This window comes from Gopherus flavomarginatus, chromosome 11 (genome assembly GCF_025201925.1).
Source record: "Gopherus flavomarginatus isolate rGopFla2 chromosome 11, rGopFla2.mat.asm, whole genome shotgun sequence".
NCBI lineage: Eukaryota > Metazoa > Chordata > Testudines > Testudinidae > Gopherus > Gopherus flavomarginatus.
In genome coordinates, this window is record NC_066627.1 from 24,492,947 (window position 1) to 24,511,416 (window position 18,470).

At 48.1% G+C, this 18,470-nt stretch overlaps 1 protein-coding gene across 2 annotated transcripts in view; it reads right to left on the reverse strand.

Moving 5' to 3' along the window:
• NECAB3 (N-terminal EF-hand calcium binding protein 3) overlaps positions 1-18,470 on the reverse strand; it is a 125,175-nt gene that overhangs the window by 41,263 nt on the left and 65,442 nt on the right. For both annotated transcript variants that reach the window (XM_050917443.1, XM_050917441.1), the window contains exons 4-5: positions 10,366-10,391; positions 9,720-9,817 (exon numbers count right to left, since the gene is read on the reverse strand). In XM_050917443.1, coding sequence (XP_050773400.1) covers positions 9,720-9,817; positions 10,366-10,391 — 124 coding nt within the window. The remainder of the gene's footprint in view (positions 1-9,719; positions 9,818-10,365; positions 10,392-18,470) is intronic.

The window sequence follows — 18,470 nt, forward strand, 5'->3', positions numbered from 1 at the left end:
ATCCACATGTTTGTGAACAGTTCCCATGTCAGACAAGCCTGCGCAGGAATGTCGCAACAGACCGATGGTCTCTCCAGTCCAGGAGCCAGGACTAGGAGGCAGTGCAGATCAATGGATAGAGTTCTAACCTCAGCCCTGCCACTGGCTTGTTGCAAGACCTTGGGCAAGTTACTGCCCCTTTCCTGTACCTCAGTTTCCCCAAATTAAAATGAGCGAATGTCCACAAAGTGAATAAAGCTTGCAAAATCAAAGATGTTGCATTTTGCTATACCTGGATTTCATCTTCCAGCTGGCACAGAATTCTTCTTTCCAAAGGGACTGGCACTTCCATCCCTTCCTCTGCTCTGGCTGATGAGAAGCTGCGGTTACCTCACAGCAGTGAGGTTTAGGGATGATTACCTTGTCTCCTGCTGTTGCTACAGCTGCTCCTCACTGGGAATGAACAGATGGCCTTCTGAGCCCCCGTAGTTACCAGTGCTCTGTGGAAGTGCCTGCCATCACTTGCTGAGGTGAAAGGGAAGGGATCTTTCGCCAGACAAATTCTTAGTGAAACTCCACATACAGGCTGAAATTCACCCCCTGTGCAGTGGCTTAGCAAAAGGCTCGCCCACCATTTTAGAGCAACTTGAGCCCCGAGACGGCTCTCACTTGTACTGGGGGCTGAAATGGCCTCCAACTTCCCCTCGGACTGGGGGATGGCAAGGATGGCATAAAGCCAGCTGTGCCCCCCTCACTGGGGTCCTGAGCTCCACTCCACTGATGGTTTCCAACAGCTTTGGTGAGGAAGGAGGGCCCAGTTATTAGGGTGTTGGCTTGGAACCGAGAAGACCCAGATTCAGTTTCCTGCTTTGCCATAGATTTCCTGTCTGACCTTGAGCAAGTCACTCAGCCTCGCTGTACAGAGGGGGAACTGAGGCACAATGGAATTGACAACACTGCCCTGGCCCTGTGGGAACATCTACACTGCACCTGGGAGTAAGGCTACCAGCCTGGGCCCACAGACTTGTAGGTGGGGCTCATCCTAGAGTGCTAAAGAGAGCTACGTAGTCACTGGAGTTCAGGCTTTCAGGCATCCCTCTCAGGCTCGAGAGCCCAAGCCACGTCCACACAGCCATTTGTAACGTGCCTTGTGTATCCAAGCTGGGTGTTGTGGGGATAAATACATGACAGCCTGTGAAGTGCTTTGAGATCTACTGAGGAGAAATGCTATAGAATGGGGATTATTAACTAACATGCAGCTAATTGTACTATTACAAAGGTGGATTCTGAAAAGCTTGACATGCCCCACCTTAGCATCTTTGCTTCAAGACCCAGGCCCCACCTTACAATAGCATCAGGATACAACAACCCTCACGCATGGGGCTGCAATGCCACCCACTCCAATTTGGCCTGGCTGCTCCCCTGTCATGAACACCCTCCAGTTGAGAGCCCCATACCACTGAATTACTCTCCTTTGGGGTACCATACAACTGTCACAAAGCCTAGCTCTGCAGCAATAATCAGTAACATTCATTTCTAGAGTGATAGCAGATGCAACTCCTGTTGCACAGCCTGGACACAGTGTCTCACCAAAGAGAAGAGGGGTTTATGATTTAACTGCATCATTGGGAATGCTCACCCAAATCTGCTGAATAACCTGGATTACATGGAGTGGGAAATATTTCTGTCAGGAGACAAAAACCCCAGAGGACACAGCCATTAATTGAGTTAGTGTTCCCATGGCTTCAAATGTTCAGAAGTGTCAGGCCAGAGCCAGCTCTCCTCTCAAACCTGAGCAGGAGGAGACAGCAGATATTAATATAGCTTCTCACCTCAGCCACTGGGAGAGCACTTGGCAGAGGCAACGTTACTGCAGGTGTACTTTCTTCTGTGTTTTAAATGAACCTCCTCATTTACCTGCCAGGCCATGAATAAGAACCTTCTAGAGATGCAACTAAATGGGCCCCGGCCTTGGCTGCCTGGACAGGTCTCAGCTGTAGGTCAGCTCACCACAAAGCCGTTCAGGTGGTGACGGGAGCTCAGTGTGGGCCAGCCAGGAACTTCCCACGTGGCTGGAAGTGGGCCAGAAGCAGGAAGTCTGGAGTCCAGTTCAGACTGAGCTCCCCCAGCATGTGGGGTGTTATTTGGAGTTCCGGGTCAGGGATTTGCAGCTGCACACCCAGGTACACACCCAGCCACCAGGCAGCCGAACATGAGGCAGAGAGTCTCAACCCAGGTTGGCTAAACCAAGAGCACGACAGCACAGCGACAGATACAAACCACTTATCCTCATGCAAAGGGGCTGCTCTACCTGGAGGCTGAGATTGCACGCACTACTTGAGCCATCAGGATGTCCAGATCCTGTTCAAATGAATCCAGCCCCTGGAGGCCACTTTGAAAATCTCTGGCTTGGTTTTATTATGGCAGCACCCAGGCCTATGCTCTCTGCCTCTCCAGTACTCGGCGTGTCTGATTATGAGCGGGGAGTGGCAGCAAGGGGAGAGAATAGCTTTCCATCCTCTGATGAAACCATAGCTATGCAGTGTTCCCCACCAACTCCCCCGCCTCTCCTCCTTGGCTGGTGTGGCGAGAGCTCCCTCTGCTGTTTCAATCTCCTTTTGCCCCAGCTGTAAGGAAATCCAAATAAAGAGACTATTACAATGGGATCAGGGCGTCGGTTTGGGGGGAACCCGAATATAGGCTGGGGATTCCTGGAGAGACTCCATCTGTGCACAATCTCATTCTCTCTAGCTAAAGCTTTTGGCGCTGAAATCATTGCCAACATCATTTGTATTTGCTTGATTTGCACAAACTCAGACACTCTCTTCTGTTTACTGCAAAAGCCGTCTGGAACTAATTCCTAGAAATGTGATATGAGACAATTGCCCATGGACCCACTCTAGCATCCGCTGAGGAGGAAAGGTACAGCATTCTAATTTGTTGGCTCCTGATGTAGCCTTTTCAAGGGACCCTTTATTCATCCACTACAGATTAAAACCTAGACAACTTTTGTTTTATTTTCTGCTTTATGTTGCCCTGTTTTCAAATAATTTATGACCACCTGTTTCTCCTGTGCATCCATTTGCTTGGGCGCAAAGATGAGAGAAGGGGCTTTTACTCATAGGAATGTGTGTGGAAGCAAAAGCACTGCAAATACTGGAGCAAAAATAAACATATCACAAGAATTTGCACTGGCAGTTCTCCCCCAGACATTTAGAGAGTTTGGGGGAGGGGGAATGAATGAGGCTGATGCAGAAGAGCAATGCTGTGAAGTTAAGTGACCTGCCAAAGATCAAACAGCAAATAGGTGTCAAAGCTAGAACAAGACCCATGCCTTTTTAGAAAAGAGGCCTATGTCGGTTCCAGAACCCCAGTGCTGCCCAAGCAAGCCAGGTGCTAATTCTGTGCCTTCATTTTTATTTCTGTAATAATGACTTCAGGGAAGGTCTAAATCTCTTTGAGGATATGAGCTCATGGGCTTTGAACATAGACAGGATTTTTGCAACCCCAGATCTCAAAATGCTGCGTCGAGGTAGGTAAGCATGAGAACCTCAGTTTTCCAGACAGGGACAATGAGGTCAAGAGAGGTTCAGTGATGTGACCAAGATCATGCAGCAAAAATGGCAGAGCCAGGATGTGAAGTGTTCCCCCACATCACAGCCTTGTTGTGTCTCAATTTTTCTACCTGTAAAACGGGCTTCAAGACACTGCTTTACATTTGCCCAGCGCCTTCCCCACCATAGACCTCAATGTATAGTAGAAAAGGAGGTGAATCTGAGTAATCCCATCCCAGTGCACATGCTGTGGATGGAAAGCAGTCTGTGATCTAACAGCACATCAGAGAACTGGGATTCATTCCCAGCTCTGAACCCCACCTCCTTTGAGACCTTGGGCAAGTCCCTTATTCTCTCTGTGTGTCACTTACCCCACAGGTTAAACAGGAGCAATTTGCTTACCGGCTCGGGGAGTGGTATGAAGTGTCATTAAATAAAGTTTGGGAAGTGCAAGGAATTATGAAAGTCACTGGAGGACAGAAGGAGAGAATTCTGCACGCATTGGCTCCAAGCACCTTCCTGTAGGCAAAGAGCATCATGAGGAGGAATGTGGGAACAGGAAGAGATCTTCCGTTTCTCTGAAATAGCTAGAAAGTGGCCCTTCAGGAGACACAGCTGTGTATTGCTCAGCTAAGTTAGCTCCACACACAAGTGTAACTCAGCCTTCTTTAGGTGTGCCACTAAATTGAAACCGATGGCCCATGCCCTGTCTGGTGATTTTCAATCACCAATTCCCCCAGAACAAACCCTTGCACTGCTCCTGCAGGATGGCTACATCCCTGCCAAATTGGAACTTAAAATCCACAGCCGTTTTGACTTTAGGGCTGTTCAAAAGAAAAAGAAAAAAGTGATGAACAGACATTTTTTTGAATATCAGGAAAACTATTTTCTTCTTTATCCTCTAATTCCAAGACACTTGGGCTGTTTTTGCTTAACTTCCACCACCATCCCCCCAAATTCCCTTGGGACAGAGACCAAGTCTGGAAAACTTCAGCCCAGAAATTGAAAAATTCAAAAGTGATGGAAGTATGAAACAGGAGGTTTGGATGGAAACAATTCGGGGATCTTAACTCTGACAGGCTTTGGCCAGCGCTCTGGGATAAGTAATAATCCTGATTACTTTCCATGGGAGCTGGGCCTCTTGGAAAATGCCAGTCTGAGTGAAGAGGGAATGTGATTAAGACACAGGCGGGAAACAGGCAACAGGGAAAATTTTCAAGTGTCTAAGTGACTTAGGAGCCTAAGTTTCACTGAAAATCACTGGTACTTAGGCTCCTGAGTCTCTTACTTGCTTTTGAAAATCCCTGATGTTTTTAGAGCTAGTTACTTATGCGTTGACTAATTTATTCTAATGGCTTAGCCTATAGGCACATCACATTAATAAGAAACCAGACTTCATCCCTTTGGCTATGGATAGTAAACCCTAACCTGACCCTCCTTACTCACAAATGTAGCCCCACTCAAGTCAATGTGACAATTACCATGAGTATAACAAGCAGGAGTTAGCTCTGAGCTACCTCCCTGATCCAACGCCCTAGGGGGAAAACCCCCCTCCATTGTCTCATATCACATGTCTAGCATTGATCCTGGAACTGCATTACATTTCCATACACTAAAATCTAGCATGTCAGCCTGGCCTTCTTGCTTCTGTTATCCGCAGAAATGTCAGTGGATTGCATAGAATGCTGGGAGAGAATCTGCTCAAGCTGGAAGAGCTGAGTAAGAGGTGATAAAGAAAAGTGACAAATTCATTTAAGAAAATGAGTGCGCGAGGTGCCCGCTGAACAGGCCCATACAGCCATCTTTAACGTCCCAGTGAGCTTTATCATAATTAAACCAGTGACTGTTAAATGAACGACTAGATCATGTGGGTGCCACACTGTGAAGCAGGCGGTAATGGCACTGTCCTTTGTAGAAACACCTGAATACACAAAGAATTAAGTCATTACAAAAGACACTGTCTAGAGAAACTTTCATCTTGCCCTGTACCTGTGTCTAATAAACCTTTACACACAGACCATGCTGAGAACAGAATCTATCCTGGAAACAAAAAACCACATGGGATGGGGCATATTTCTGCCTTTTGCTTCCTTTTTAATGAGGATCTTGAATGGAGGTGATGGTGACATCTGAAATATGACAATTTTATTTACTGTTTGGGATACCTAAATAACCAGAGAATTGTGGGAATTAGAACCCCTATTTTCCTATTTATTTGATAAACAACTAATTCTTTCCTCCCAAATCTTGCTCTTGGGAACTGCCGAAACATTTTTGCTGAAATTTTCCAAAAGAATTCAGTCTGAGGCAGACACTCAACATGGAAAATTTAGTTTAAACGATTAAAGTCTGGCCAAGTTATAAGCAACTGAAAAGGGGGGTTTATAATGGGAAGCATTAGGCATCATTAACTCTAGGCATTGTTGCATCATGTGCCACCTATAATTGGTGCGTCTGCAGTCACAGCACTGAGGATAAAAATTACAAAGACCCCTTGTCTTCACGGCACAAGCTGATCGCCTGCTGGGAGCAGGAAGGAATTTGCCCTGTCCCTTTATGGTGTTGTACTTTTTCACCATAGCAGGGCAACAGGAACAAGTGGGTCTCAGTCCTCCTCCTTCACCAGCCTCTTCTCCTTTTCCATGACTTGCTAGGTCTCTCTGACCCGTTTCATGCACAAGGGGAGCGTGTGGTGCTACCCACTGAGCCATCCTCCCTTCCACCCAAATGGAAACAAACTCAGGACTTTCTGACTGATACCTATTGTGAATGATTCTCTCTCCCCCTAGAGATGAAGCAAATCTTGGCTGCCATGACAGCCCCATGGTGTAACTGCCTGCTGTTCACATGTTCTTCTGATCCCGATTGCCTTGTTTATGCCAGTGAGTGGGTAGCAGGTGTCAGAATCTTTTCGTGCGCAGCCATATCCTGTATGCAGGGCTTCTATGAATGCAGGGATTTGCATATTTCTGCCTCTTCCTTCCCTTTTAATGAGGAGGTTGAAGGGAGCAATGGATGGCAGATGGAGCTGAGGTCTGGAATTCTGTGCAGCCATGCCATGTACTGCCTTGAATAGTTTTATTTCTGAGCAATAACTTTAAAGTTAACCATTTGCCTAATGGGAGGGAGTGTTGTCTGGTGGTTAAAGCACATCACTGGGAGCCAGGGCTCCTGGATTCCATTCCTGGCTTTGTCACTGTGTGATAGTGGGCAAGTCACTTAGGGCCTGATTTTCCAAAATGTACCTAAATCTGGATGACTCCATTTTGGGCATTAAACTCAATGTCCCTGGAGCCTAATTTTTGAGGGGGACGAACACCTGCGACGCCAACCCTCCTTGGCTGGCAGAGCTAGGCAGTGGCTCTGCTCCCCTAGCTCCTATGCTTTTGAAGCATAACGACTTGGAAACACACATGTACACCTTCTCCATCTCTCACTCACTCACACACTTCTCCCTTCTGCCTCTCTCTCTGTCTCACACACACACACATTAATCTGCTGCACACCAAGTCTGAACCGCTTCATGTGAAATGGAAAGAAAGACCCCTGGGAATTCCATCCCACCCTGCAGCTGTGAATGAAATAAGCCCCTGAGTACAGACTCAAGCCAATTTACATTAAGATACAAAACGGGGCCAATTTACTTAAGATACAAAACGGGGCCGCTGATTCCCAGGGAGCGTTCCCATCCATTATTCACAGAGGCATTCTCACAGCTGTATTTAGCACGGAATGCTCTCTGCTGCAGACTCTCTGCTATACAACGCACAAGCCGGCAGGGCCTGGCCTGCCTGGCCTAGTTACGAGTCACAGATTTGCCTTCCAACCATGCAAAGGAAGCTTATAAAATAGAGCAAGAGGGAAAGCACATACAACTGGTCTAAGCAAGTGACTCCTAGCCAGGAATTCATCCAGTGAATTTAGCCTCTTCTTCTGTTTGTGGATTGTACTGAGCCCTTCGTTATTTTCTCAAACCGAGTCATTATTTCTGGATACTTTCTGGGAATCAGAGCTGGATCTGCCCCTCATCCCATTCGACATTCAATACTCAAGCTGTGTTGGTTAGTTTTGAATGGACTCAGACCTCAGGTCACATGGTGTCTCTACCCCGAGTGGACAAGGTAACTCTCAGGGTCAGAGTTCAAGTGTGGAGATTTACGTTTACAAGTTTGAAATTCTTTCTACATTTTTTCCTACTATTCATTCAAAATTCCCTGCTTCTCTAAACGTTCCTGAGAGCAAACTGGCGGCTCAGGGCAGCCTGTTAAAGAGATTTAGGTGCCTAAAGATGCAGATAGGCACCTAGTAGGATTCTCCAAAGCAAGGCATCTGTAGGTACCTAAAGACCTTTAACAATCAGCCCGTGGTCTCTCTGTAGAAAGCAAACACATAAGGATCCTGCACTTGGACGAAGCGTATTAACTTTAAAACTGGAACAAACAGCTGTGACCATTCCTGGGCAGTATTCTTCCAGCTCCACCTATGATAACACCTTGACTAGATGTGTCCGTTCCACAAGCAGTGAGACAGCCACAGGCATGCACATGGCGCGATTCCCTCTGTCAAGCCAGCCTTCTTCCTACTTGGGGTGACAGCAGAGCAGCAGCACCATGAGGTTATTACTCACGTTGGTTGAATATGGGGGCGTTATTTTGGCTGCAACTCTCAGGGAATCTACAGGATTCCATCAGTCCACTGTGATATCCCACCAGCCGGAGAGCCAGCCGTGTGTGGATATATCCCACACAGCCGTCTAGACAGCTAGCGAGAGCAACTCAGGCCCCTGCAAGCTACAGACATGGAGAATGTTCTGTCTCCTAATGACTAGCACAGGAGCTCCTTTGCCAGAGGAGCTCAAACAAAGAGCACATGTGATGGTAACTGTCCTGAATGAGCCAGGAAACACAGGGGGGCTTGGCAGGCTATTGGCACCGAGAATGGAGGGAAAACCTTAACAGGGAAAGCATGTGAACATATAACGGGATCAAGAAAGGCCGTGGAGGGATGATTCATTGTCATGTACTGAGGGGCAGAGCTGGGCTAGAGGGAAAGGTGGGAGTCCCATCTAGGCTCAATACAAGACCAGTTTGTCAAATGATTTTAGTTCCTGTCCTGTCTCTTGCAGAAAATGTTGGACAATGAGCTTCTGTCCTTCCCTCATAGATACCTGCAGGAAGGGTACAAACCTAGCTCGAGAATTACTGGCCATTGTCCCGGGCCACTCCAAGGCTAGTTAGTGGGAAGGCAGAGCTCCTCTTAGGAGCTGCAGTGAGCTGGAAATGCTTAGTGTCTAGTGTGTGCTCACTAGCAGGTGCACACATGCCCTGGTTTCATAAAAAGGCACATTTACCAGCACAAAAGATACATGAGTGTGTGCACACGCATGCACGCACACACGCACGCACACACACACACACACACACAAACACACACACAACTGAGGCCACGTTACCGCCTGTCCCTGCTGCAGGAACACTCAAGATTAAAAATCCAAACAAGTCTCCTCAGCACCCACAAGCCAGAGACGCCATTAGCTAAATGCATGCTAGGGCCTGCCCTGCCTACTCCGCAGTCCCATGATGCCTCTGTGCTTTCCAAACCCAGGCAGGTACCAGGGCATTTTGCTGTGACTTTTAAAAGCCACTCTTTTTTCTTACCAGGATACCTGCTGCCTGCCTGCATATTGAGGCAGGGAGCAGGGTTTGCTGCATCCAGCCCGTGCGCTACAGTCAGTTCAGCACTTCAATAGCCTGTTTTTCACATTGTGACAAGGCTGCAGCCTCCTCGGACACCCTGCTTGTTCCTGTGCTGTACACACCCCACCATCGCTCAGCATTTCATGGGGACAGCAGGGACAGAACTCAGAACTCTCTGCTCCAAACACACAACTCCTACCACTCGGGTTCAGTTAGAATCTGCATAGGCTGCTAGCAGTATAGGGCCCATGACAGCAGCTGAAGAGTTTCAGTTCCATATACTAGCGGGCGGTGGTGCACATACACACTAGCTGGTTAATTACATTATCATTTACACACTCATGCAAGGACTGACATTACCCGCAAGGGGTATTAAGCAAGAATCTGAGGGCATGGAAGCACTCATTACGAAGACCCAGGTTTCACTGAGGCAATGTGTTGTCTCCTCCCCACACTGTGGGTCCTGGATTTTTTAGGGCCCCATCCTTACCAGTTTGGTTTTGTCCATGGCAGCCAAGACAGCAGTGTTCAGTGCTTCCAGAGCAGAAAGCACATGTCTGTATTCTCCCAGGTGTTCCGAGAAATAATCTGGAGTGGGACAGAAGATCAAGGTTAGATTTCAAAGCAATTCCGTCAAGGCCTGTCTCCATTCTGCTATTTCCTAGGAAACCTGCTGCTGGGATATTATTTTGTTCTGTGCCCTCACCTGGAAAGGCAGCTGGGGCTCATTGTCTACACAGAAGGCATTTGCAGTGCTAGACATAATGAAAGGAGGTCAAATTCTGCTCTCTGCTAAGTCATGTTAATTGCATTGAAATCAGTGCAATGACTCCAGATTGACATCCATGGAATAGAGCAAAATGCCCTTTCCTTCCCAGGGATCAAAATGTCCAAACCAGGGCAAAGCCCCATGCTTTCCAACTTGCAGAGTTCCTGCAATATCATCCTGTCACAACTGGATGAGATGCACAAATAGGAACGGCCAGACTGGCTCAGACCCGAGGTCCATCTAGCCCAGTGTCCCGTCTCTGCCAGTGACTACTGTCAGATGCTGCAAAGCAAGAAACCTGGGCAATTCTGAAACAATCTCCTGGGACTAATTCATTTAGAGGTACCAAGCTGGTGGCCCTACTTACCACACAACTTCTCCGTCTCTAAGTTGCTGCAAGAAACAGAAAAACAAACTCTCATTAGAGGATGGGCCGTGTCTCAAGAGAAACAGCTGCTGCAAATGGCCAACTGAGAGCTGCTGACACAAAGCCCTAACGAACTTTCTAGTTCACGTACTGCTCATCAGCAAGGTTTTTAAAGTTCTATTAAAAAAATAGATGAGTTACACAAGTATTCAGCAGGGACCTGATTCTGAGAGAGGTTTGGCACCTGCTGCTCCCACCTACCTCCAAGGCAGCAACAGGGGTTCAGTAGCCATGGATCAGGTTGCAGTGTGTTCACTTTGTCCTGGTTTTCTGTGCAAGCCAATCGTTCTGGTTCTCAGGGCGAAATTTGGAATGGTAACCAGGAGGGTGGTGGGTTCAAAGGGCCAGGTTCTAACCTCTCCCACAGCACTGGGGAGTCGCACGCTTTGTTTCAAGAGGGCAGGGGCTTGCCAATAAGAGCAAAGCACTGCTTAGAATTTATTTTTAAAGCGAGATCATGCAGGGGCCATGTCACGTTCAAAAGTGCCCTTCCAGAGCCATCAGCAAATGAGCTCAGGCCCCTTTCTGTGTTGGAGGCAACATTCATCTTGACTAGACACTAGTGGAAAACCAGGCAACTGCACTAGACACATGGATGAGAACCTTAACCCTGACACAGGGAGTCACCGAGGGAGAAGCTGGTTTCTGGGCATGTGGCTTATCCAGGCATGGAAACACAGACCTTCATGGAAACTTGAGTGTGACCTGTGGTCCCCAATATTGGAACAGAGCTGCAGGATGGGGAGACAGAATGGGGGAGTGTCAAGGGTGCAGGGCCCCTTCTAGCCCGTCTTAGGTGCACACCTCGGGTCACATGCCTGGTTTCTGCACCTCTCTCTGGGTGGAACACTATGGTCCAACCACTCCGGGACTGGATTGCTGGGCTGCAGCCCCCGCTTCCCAATCGTGTGAACAGGACAGGCCCACCCAGGTTTGGTGCCTGTAACCAGTGAGCCAATCAAAATGACTCCAGTACAGCTTCTTCAAAACAAAGCAGTATTCGTTCACCTGCTGGTACGTGGCACTCACAGCAAAGGATACCATAGGGTGAGAAGGGTCATCCGGTCTAACCCCCTGGACAGTAAAGGTCTATACACCTATTTCCCCTTTCCGAACCCATAATTTTTCCTTGCAAGCCTTTAAGCTCCATTCAGCCCAGTTACCTCCATCTCTGGGATGTGAGACGCAGCCTGCGCTCCCTGTCTCTCTGGTGATGTCTACACCACACGCTAGGGGAGTGAGTCCCCCACTCACGTACATGCTGACTCTCTTAGTGGTAGGGTGACCAGATGTCCTGATTTTATAGAGACAGTCCTGATTTTGAGGTCTGTTTCTTAAATAGGTTCCTATTACTTCCCACAACCCATCCAAATTTTTCACACTTGCTGTCTGGTAACCCTGTTTGCTAGCAGCATAGCCATGGTAGTGTTACACCAACAGACTCTGGCTGGCAGCCAGAATTGAACCTGAGACCTCTGGAGCTTAACGCATGAGCTTCTACTGCATAAGCTGAAAGACACATCTCATCGAGCCGAGGTTGTAGCAGGCTCATCACTCGCTGGTCCAGCAGCCACTAGAGGGGGACAGCACACCACACCGAATGGGCAGGGATTACAGGGCTGAGCTGTGCTGACTACAAACCCACCTGAATCACACCCCAGCTTGTAGTGTAGACATAGCCTGTCAGAGACTCACCTCCAGTTGGGCCCTCCCCACCCTTTCCTGCCAAGGACAGCATCTCTCGGGTTTTAGTAGCCTCTTTGACCCTGTGTTCCGCCTGCAGGGGCGGCTCCAGGCCGCGAGGGCGACAGGCAGGTTGCCTTTGGTGGCTTGCCTGCGGAGGGTCCACTGGTCCCACGGCTTCGACAGACCTCCTGCAGGTGTACCATCGAATCCGCGGGACCAGGGACCTCCCACAGGCAAGCCGCCGAAGGCAGCCTGCCTGCCGTGCTTGGGGCGGCAAAATACCTAGAGCCGCCCTGTCATAAACAGATAGCTAAGGGTTAATGTCTCTTTCACCTATAAAGGGTTAACAAACAGTGACCTGCACACACCTGACCAGAGGACCAATCAGGAGACAAGATACTTTCAAATCTCGTGGAGGGAAGCCTTTGTTTGTGGGTTTGGGGTTTGGTTTTGTTCTCTCTGGGTCCTGGATGGGGCTAGAGGTGCAACCAGGTTCTGCCAATCTCCCTGCTACAGTCTCTTATCTATTCAGAATTGTAAGTAAGAAAAGGCGGTCATAGTCTTTTAATTTGTTTTTTTCCATTTGCATATGTGTACTTGCTGGAAGTAGCTTAAATTGTGTTTCTGCTGGAGAAAGTTTCTTTCTATTGTTTAATAGTTGAAAGACCCTGTAACTGTTTACCATCTAAATTGCAGAGAGAAACCTTTTACATTCTTCTTTCTTTTTTTTTATTAAAACCTTTGCTTTAAGACCTGTTTGATTTTTTTCTCCTAGTTAAGGTTCAAAGGACTTGAGTCTGTGTACTCACCAGGGAATTGGTGGGAGAAACAAAAGGGAGGAGGGAAGAAAAGCCTGCTCTCGGCGTTTATCTGTGTATCTCTCTCCGGGGAAGAAGGGAGGGGGGAGTAGTGATTCAAGGATTTGAATTACGGTGATCTCCTAGGGTACCCAGGGCGGGAAAGATCTGGGAGGAGGTAAAGAGGGGGAAGGGAATGGTTTATTTCCCTTTGTTGTGAGACTCAAGGAATCTGGGTCTTGGGGGTCCCCAGGGAAGGGTTTGGGGACACTAGAGTCTATCAGGCGCTCTACTTAAGTCCTGATTGGTGGCAGCCTATCAGATCTAAGCTGGTAATTAAGCTTAGGGGAATTCATGCTTGTACCCATATTTTGGACGCTAAGGTCCAGATTTGGGAATTATACTATGACACGCCCCTGTCCGCCTGGGAGGAATACACTTCACTAGCCTAGCTGGAGCTATGCAGGGGGCATTCCCAAATTAACAGCTTCCCCACTGTTTCCCCAAGGGCCCTGGGCATGCATCTTCTCTTTGTCATTCCCTGCTGGTTTCCCCCTTACCACCCCTTTGATTTCACCCTGTGCGGCAGGCAAGGTGATATCATGCAGTGCATGGAGGTACACACAGCGTTTATGACAAAATCTTACTGTAGTCTGCTAGTTAACTCTTTGCCCATGGGGAGACAGGAGCTCATGGCCAGCATGGGTCCCCCCATTCTGGCCCCTTCATCTCTCAGGCAGATATTGCCTCCTCCCCTCTGTTCTTCACAGAGGATCTATGCTGGCTGGGCACTAGCAGGGAAGCATTGAGAGCAGAGGGGTGACAGTCAACCCACTGCCTGCCCTGAGTGCCAGTGATACAGGGAGGAGTCACTGCAAAGGAAAATCCTGCTCGGTCCTGCATGCATGAAAGAGTCAGTAGTTGAAGCTGGAATAGGGGACTGTTGCAGGGAATCCAAGGCAACCCCTGGTATTTTCTTATTTTCAAGATTGCAAATAAATAAAACTAAGGCAAGAGCTTCCGTCCCCAGCCAGGCACTGTCCAGACCCCAGTGGGGGTGGGAGGGCAGACCCCATAGTTTGTGAGAGACAGCTGTAAAGAGGATCTAGAACCTGTGGGAAAGGTTCGAAAGTGGAATTGTGCACCCCTGTGTTTGCACATGCACGTGTGTCTGTGTCTGAGTTGCAGGGAAAGAAAGGCACCTCCTTTCTCTACTGTCCATAAATGGGTGTCTTCTTTGTCTTATTTTCAATCTAGAGCAAATTTATGCTAAGAGACCTCTCCAGACCCCAAACCAAAGGAAGAGGAAAGCTGAGTGAAATGTTCCATAAAAAAAATTAGATTAGTGGAACTAATGAGACAAACACAGACTGGTTGGTTACATTTTCTGAGAATTAATTTCATGTCCGAATTCCTCTGCTGATTGCTGACTTCAGTGGTTTGTTTAAAGAGACAGACAGTCAGATGGTAACATTGCCATTAGATTGCTTTTAGGAGCTACCATTGTGAGGCTAAACAAATAGAACAATAACCCTTTACTTTCTCCATCTCGTGGTGCAGGACATTTTCCAAAGGATCCAAAAGTACTTTGCAGGCTATTATATACAGGGCTGGTAGCACCACTTATTATTAAGATTGGCCAACATACTGTCATAAACAGATAAGAAAAGTTAATAGCACAGAAGTACTTTATATCTCTTTGACTGTAAAGGGTTAACAAGTTCAGTAAGCCTGGCTGTCACCTGACCAGAGGACCATTCAGAGGACAGGATACTTTCAAATCTTGAGAGAGGGAAGTTTTTTGTGCTGTGCTGTTAGTTTTTGGTTGTTGTTCACTCTGGGGGCTCAGAGAGATCAGATGTGCAACCAGGTTTTTCTCCAATCTCTCCAATACAGGCTCTTATAAGTTCAGACTAGTGAGTACTAGGTAGATAAAGCGAGTTAGGCTTATGTTTGTTTTCTTTATTTGCAAATGTGTATTTGGTTGGAAGAAGTTCAAATGAGGAGCTGGGGTGTAGGTTGAGACCTGGAACAGGCTGGGCAAGGATACCACGGCAAGAAGCCACGTAGTGGGGATGGATACTGAGGTTGGATCAGGAGTCTGGGAGGGAGATTAGGGCTGGGAGCCATTGGGTATGGGGAACATGAGTGTCTGTGTGTGTGGGGGGGTGGATGCTGGGATGGGGAGAGAGACAGATCAGATGAGGATCCAGGACACGGGGAACTGGGACTCACTGGGCAAGGAGGTTAAGGACAAGGAGCTGGCAGTGCGGTGAGAGGAACTGAGAATGGCTGGGCAAGGAGACTGGGAGTGGGATAAGAAGACTGAGGCTGAGGTTGGGACTAGGTGAGGAGAATGGGAGTGAGACAGAGAGCCAGGGGCAGGGAAGAGACAGGACTGGGATGCTGGGTAGCCAGGGCACTGAGTGCACTTGAGCCCCATCCCTGTGCCTGTGTCCTGGGAAAGGGCATGTTGCAGAGTCTTTGTGTTGCAAACTGTGCTCCAGCTCACCTTCATTTCCCCTCTCAGCACGGAAACCCCCATCTCTGCCTATTTCATCCAGCCAATGCGACTGGTGGTCGCACAGTCAGAGAGGGCGGCTCTCTCCCTAACGCCCAGCCTGTCCGTAAGCCAGCTGGCCGTGAATGCACTCAGTGCTAGATGGAGCACCAGGAGAGAGAGGCACCATGCACAGGGTCTTCTGCTGAGGTAAGCAGGACTCCAAACATCTTGGAGATGGTTGTCACTACTTCTATTGAGAACCATTCTCGCCTGCCATCCCAGGGCGCTCTTCTTCTCCCAGAGCATGGTGCCTTGGATAGACTACAGAATGGAAAAGGGACGAGCTGTGCTGGCGCTCATTCAAGTTGCACTGAGGCTGGGGAGAAACCTGGTTTAGAGATGCTGCTGAATGGATGTGAGCATGGCATTGGGGTTGCTGCTAAGTGGTGGGGATGTGGCGTGGAGTTGCTACTGGGTGGGTGACGTGGCATTGAAGTTGGGTGGCTGGGAGCATGGCACAGGTTGTTGTTGGAAAAGCATGAGTGTGGCATGGTGGTGCCGGTGGGTGTAGGGACCAGGGCACAGGTGGTCAGGGCCAGTGGTCAGAGTCAGAAGCCTGGAACCAGAGCCAGGGTCAGAGTCAGGTTCAAGCCAAAGGTCAGAGCCAGTGTCGGGGTAGGGCGTAGAAGCAGGGACCAGGAACGAGGCAGGAAAGAAGGAATCGGGAACAGACAAGAGTCTGGGATGAGGAGGACAGGAAGCAGGAACAGGTGGGAGGCAGGGCTCAAGAGTCAGGCAAGTTGGCAAGGTTCATAGTAGCAGCCAGCCAAGGAGGCTGAGACAACTTCCTGTGCCTCTTTCTGGTTTAAGAAGAGTTTCCCAGTAGAGCTGGACATCTCCCCCAGTCAAGAGCTTTGTGGGTGGGGTCCTTTGTGAGCTAGGGCTTTGTTGGCCCTCACTCCACCATTCTGGTGAGCTGCTGGGTGGTGGCCAGAGTCTGTGCACTGCCTGGGAACCCAGGGACCATGTTCAAGGCCTGAGATCCCTCACACTGGCTGAGCATGAGCATGACCTGTGGAACTGAGCTTCTGGATCCTTGGAGGTTTTCCCATGTCTGTTGTTGATGCTCCGGAGATTCCTCCACAACCTCAGTGTGTTTTGAATGAGATTATGGGTCTAATGTAAACTGCCAAGCAGCAGTTTCTTTTTCATCTTGTGAGACAGGAAATATTGAGTTAGATAGGGAGGAGAGACTGGGACTTCTGGAGGAAACCTGGCTCTTACACCTTTTGGAGAAATGAGGTCGGAAATCAGCTTGAATTCCTGGTTATACAGAGAGAGACAATATAAGACATTTTTTCTCTCTCTCTTGCACCCACACCTCTGGAAAGCAATGAAATCCTAGAAGATTTCTCATAAAAGATTATGGGTAATCTCAGGCAAAGGTCTCCAATTTTAAAGTTGGATGCAATTATGAAAAACTTCCCATCCGCTTTGCTGTATCTGATTGACATTTTCTCGCTCTGGATAATTTCCAGGTGTTTTCTGACAAAATCCCAATGGTGAAATAATGACAGTTCAAGGCTAATTAGGGTTAATTAGTTATTCATGAATAGTCCAAGTACAGCCCTGTAGAAGTGTGGAGACACTTGCTAAAGAATATTTAGTCCTCATCAAATCCTTCCCCAGACAACTCCAAGAGAAACTCTACAACCTCCTCCCCCATGAACCTGCTACATGCTTCCCAGATGCACAGACAGACCCATCATATCTGGCCCTGGCACTCTTACTGGTGGAATATTGGGACTCAGAAACCATCCTCAAGCCACTCACCACACAAAGAGGCAGCTTCCTCCAGGACAGAACCGACTTCCTCCAGAAACTCTGCAATGTTAACAACCTGCCTCAGAATACCATCCTTGCCACCATGGATGTCACCTCCCTATACACCACCATCAATCCCAATGATGGCATCTCTGCCTGCCTCAAATATCTATAAGACAATGGAAAATACTCAGATATTCATCCCAAACACATCGCTGAACTTGCCCATTTCATCCTCACCCATAGCTATTTTATAGAAGGATAGGGTGAGAAGGGACCACAAGGATTGTTTAATCTACCCCATCCTGACAAGATTGAGGATTTGTTGTGTCTAAACTATCCAACCTCCTTTTGAGAACCTTCAGTGAAGGAGCTTCCACAACCTCCCTAGGCAAGAGGAAGGCTAGTGCTCCAGGTGAGATCTGAACTCACAACCCCAGCATCACTCTACACCATACTGCTTTATAAGTACTGTGCACTAACCAGTTGTGCTACTGGAGCACACAGTTTAGCTTGACCTTGGGAACAGCCATGGGTTCTAGGATGGCTCCCCAATAAGCCAACCTGTTCATGGGACACTTTGAGGAAGAATTTCTGGAAAAATGCACCACAAAACCAATGATATACCTTGATGGTATTTTCATAGTCTAAACTTCCTAATGGATTTCCACCACAGCTTCAGCCACCACCCATCACTCCATCAGATTCTTGCTAGAACTCTCCCACACTAGCATCAACTTCTTGGATACCACCACGAGCTTCGACAGTGGAACCCTACAGACAACAATAAACCCAAGATCAATACACTAACCTTCACAGATCCAGTTACTACCCCAAACACACCAAGAAATCTGTTACCTACAGCCAGACACTCAGATACCACAGAATATGCTCTGAGGAGAAAGTCTGGGATATATACCTTAATACACTTAAAACTGCTTTCACCAGATAAGGACTTTCCACCAGAAAAGTAGATCTCATCATGGAATGGGCCACTCAAATATCCTGCTTCAATATGGAAAAAAAACCTCTCTGATGGCATAACCCTACTTGTAACCTACACCCTTCTCTGAAACCCATATGGAGTATCACTAAACAATTACAACCCATACTCGATGGGGACCACATATTGAAAGAAATCTTTCCTGAACCCACTCTTCTGGCCTTCAAATATCCCCCAGCCTTGACAAGCTCATCATCAGAAGCAAGCTCCCCACAGGCCAGGAAACACCAAC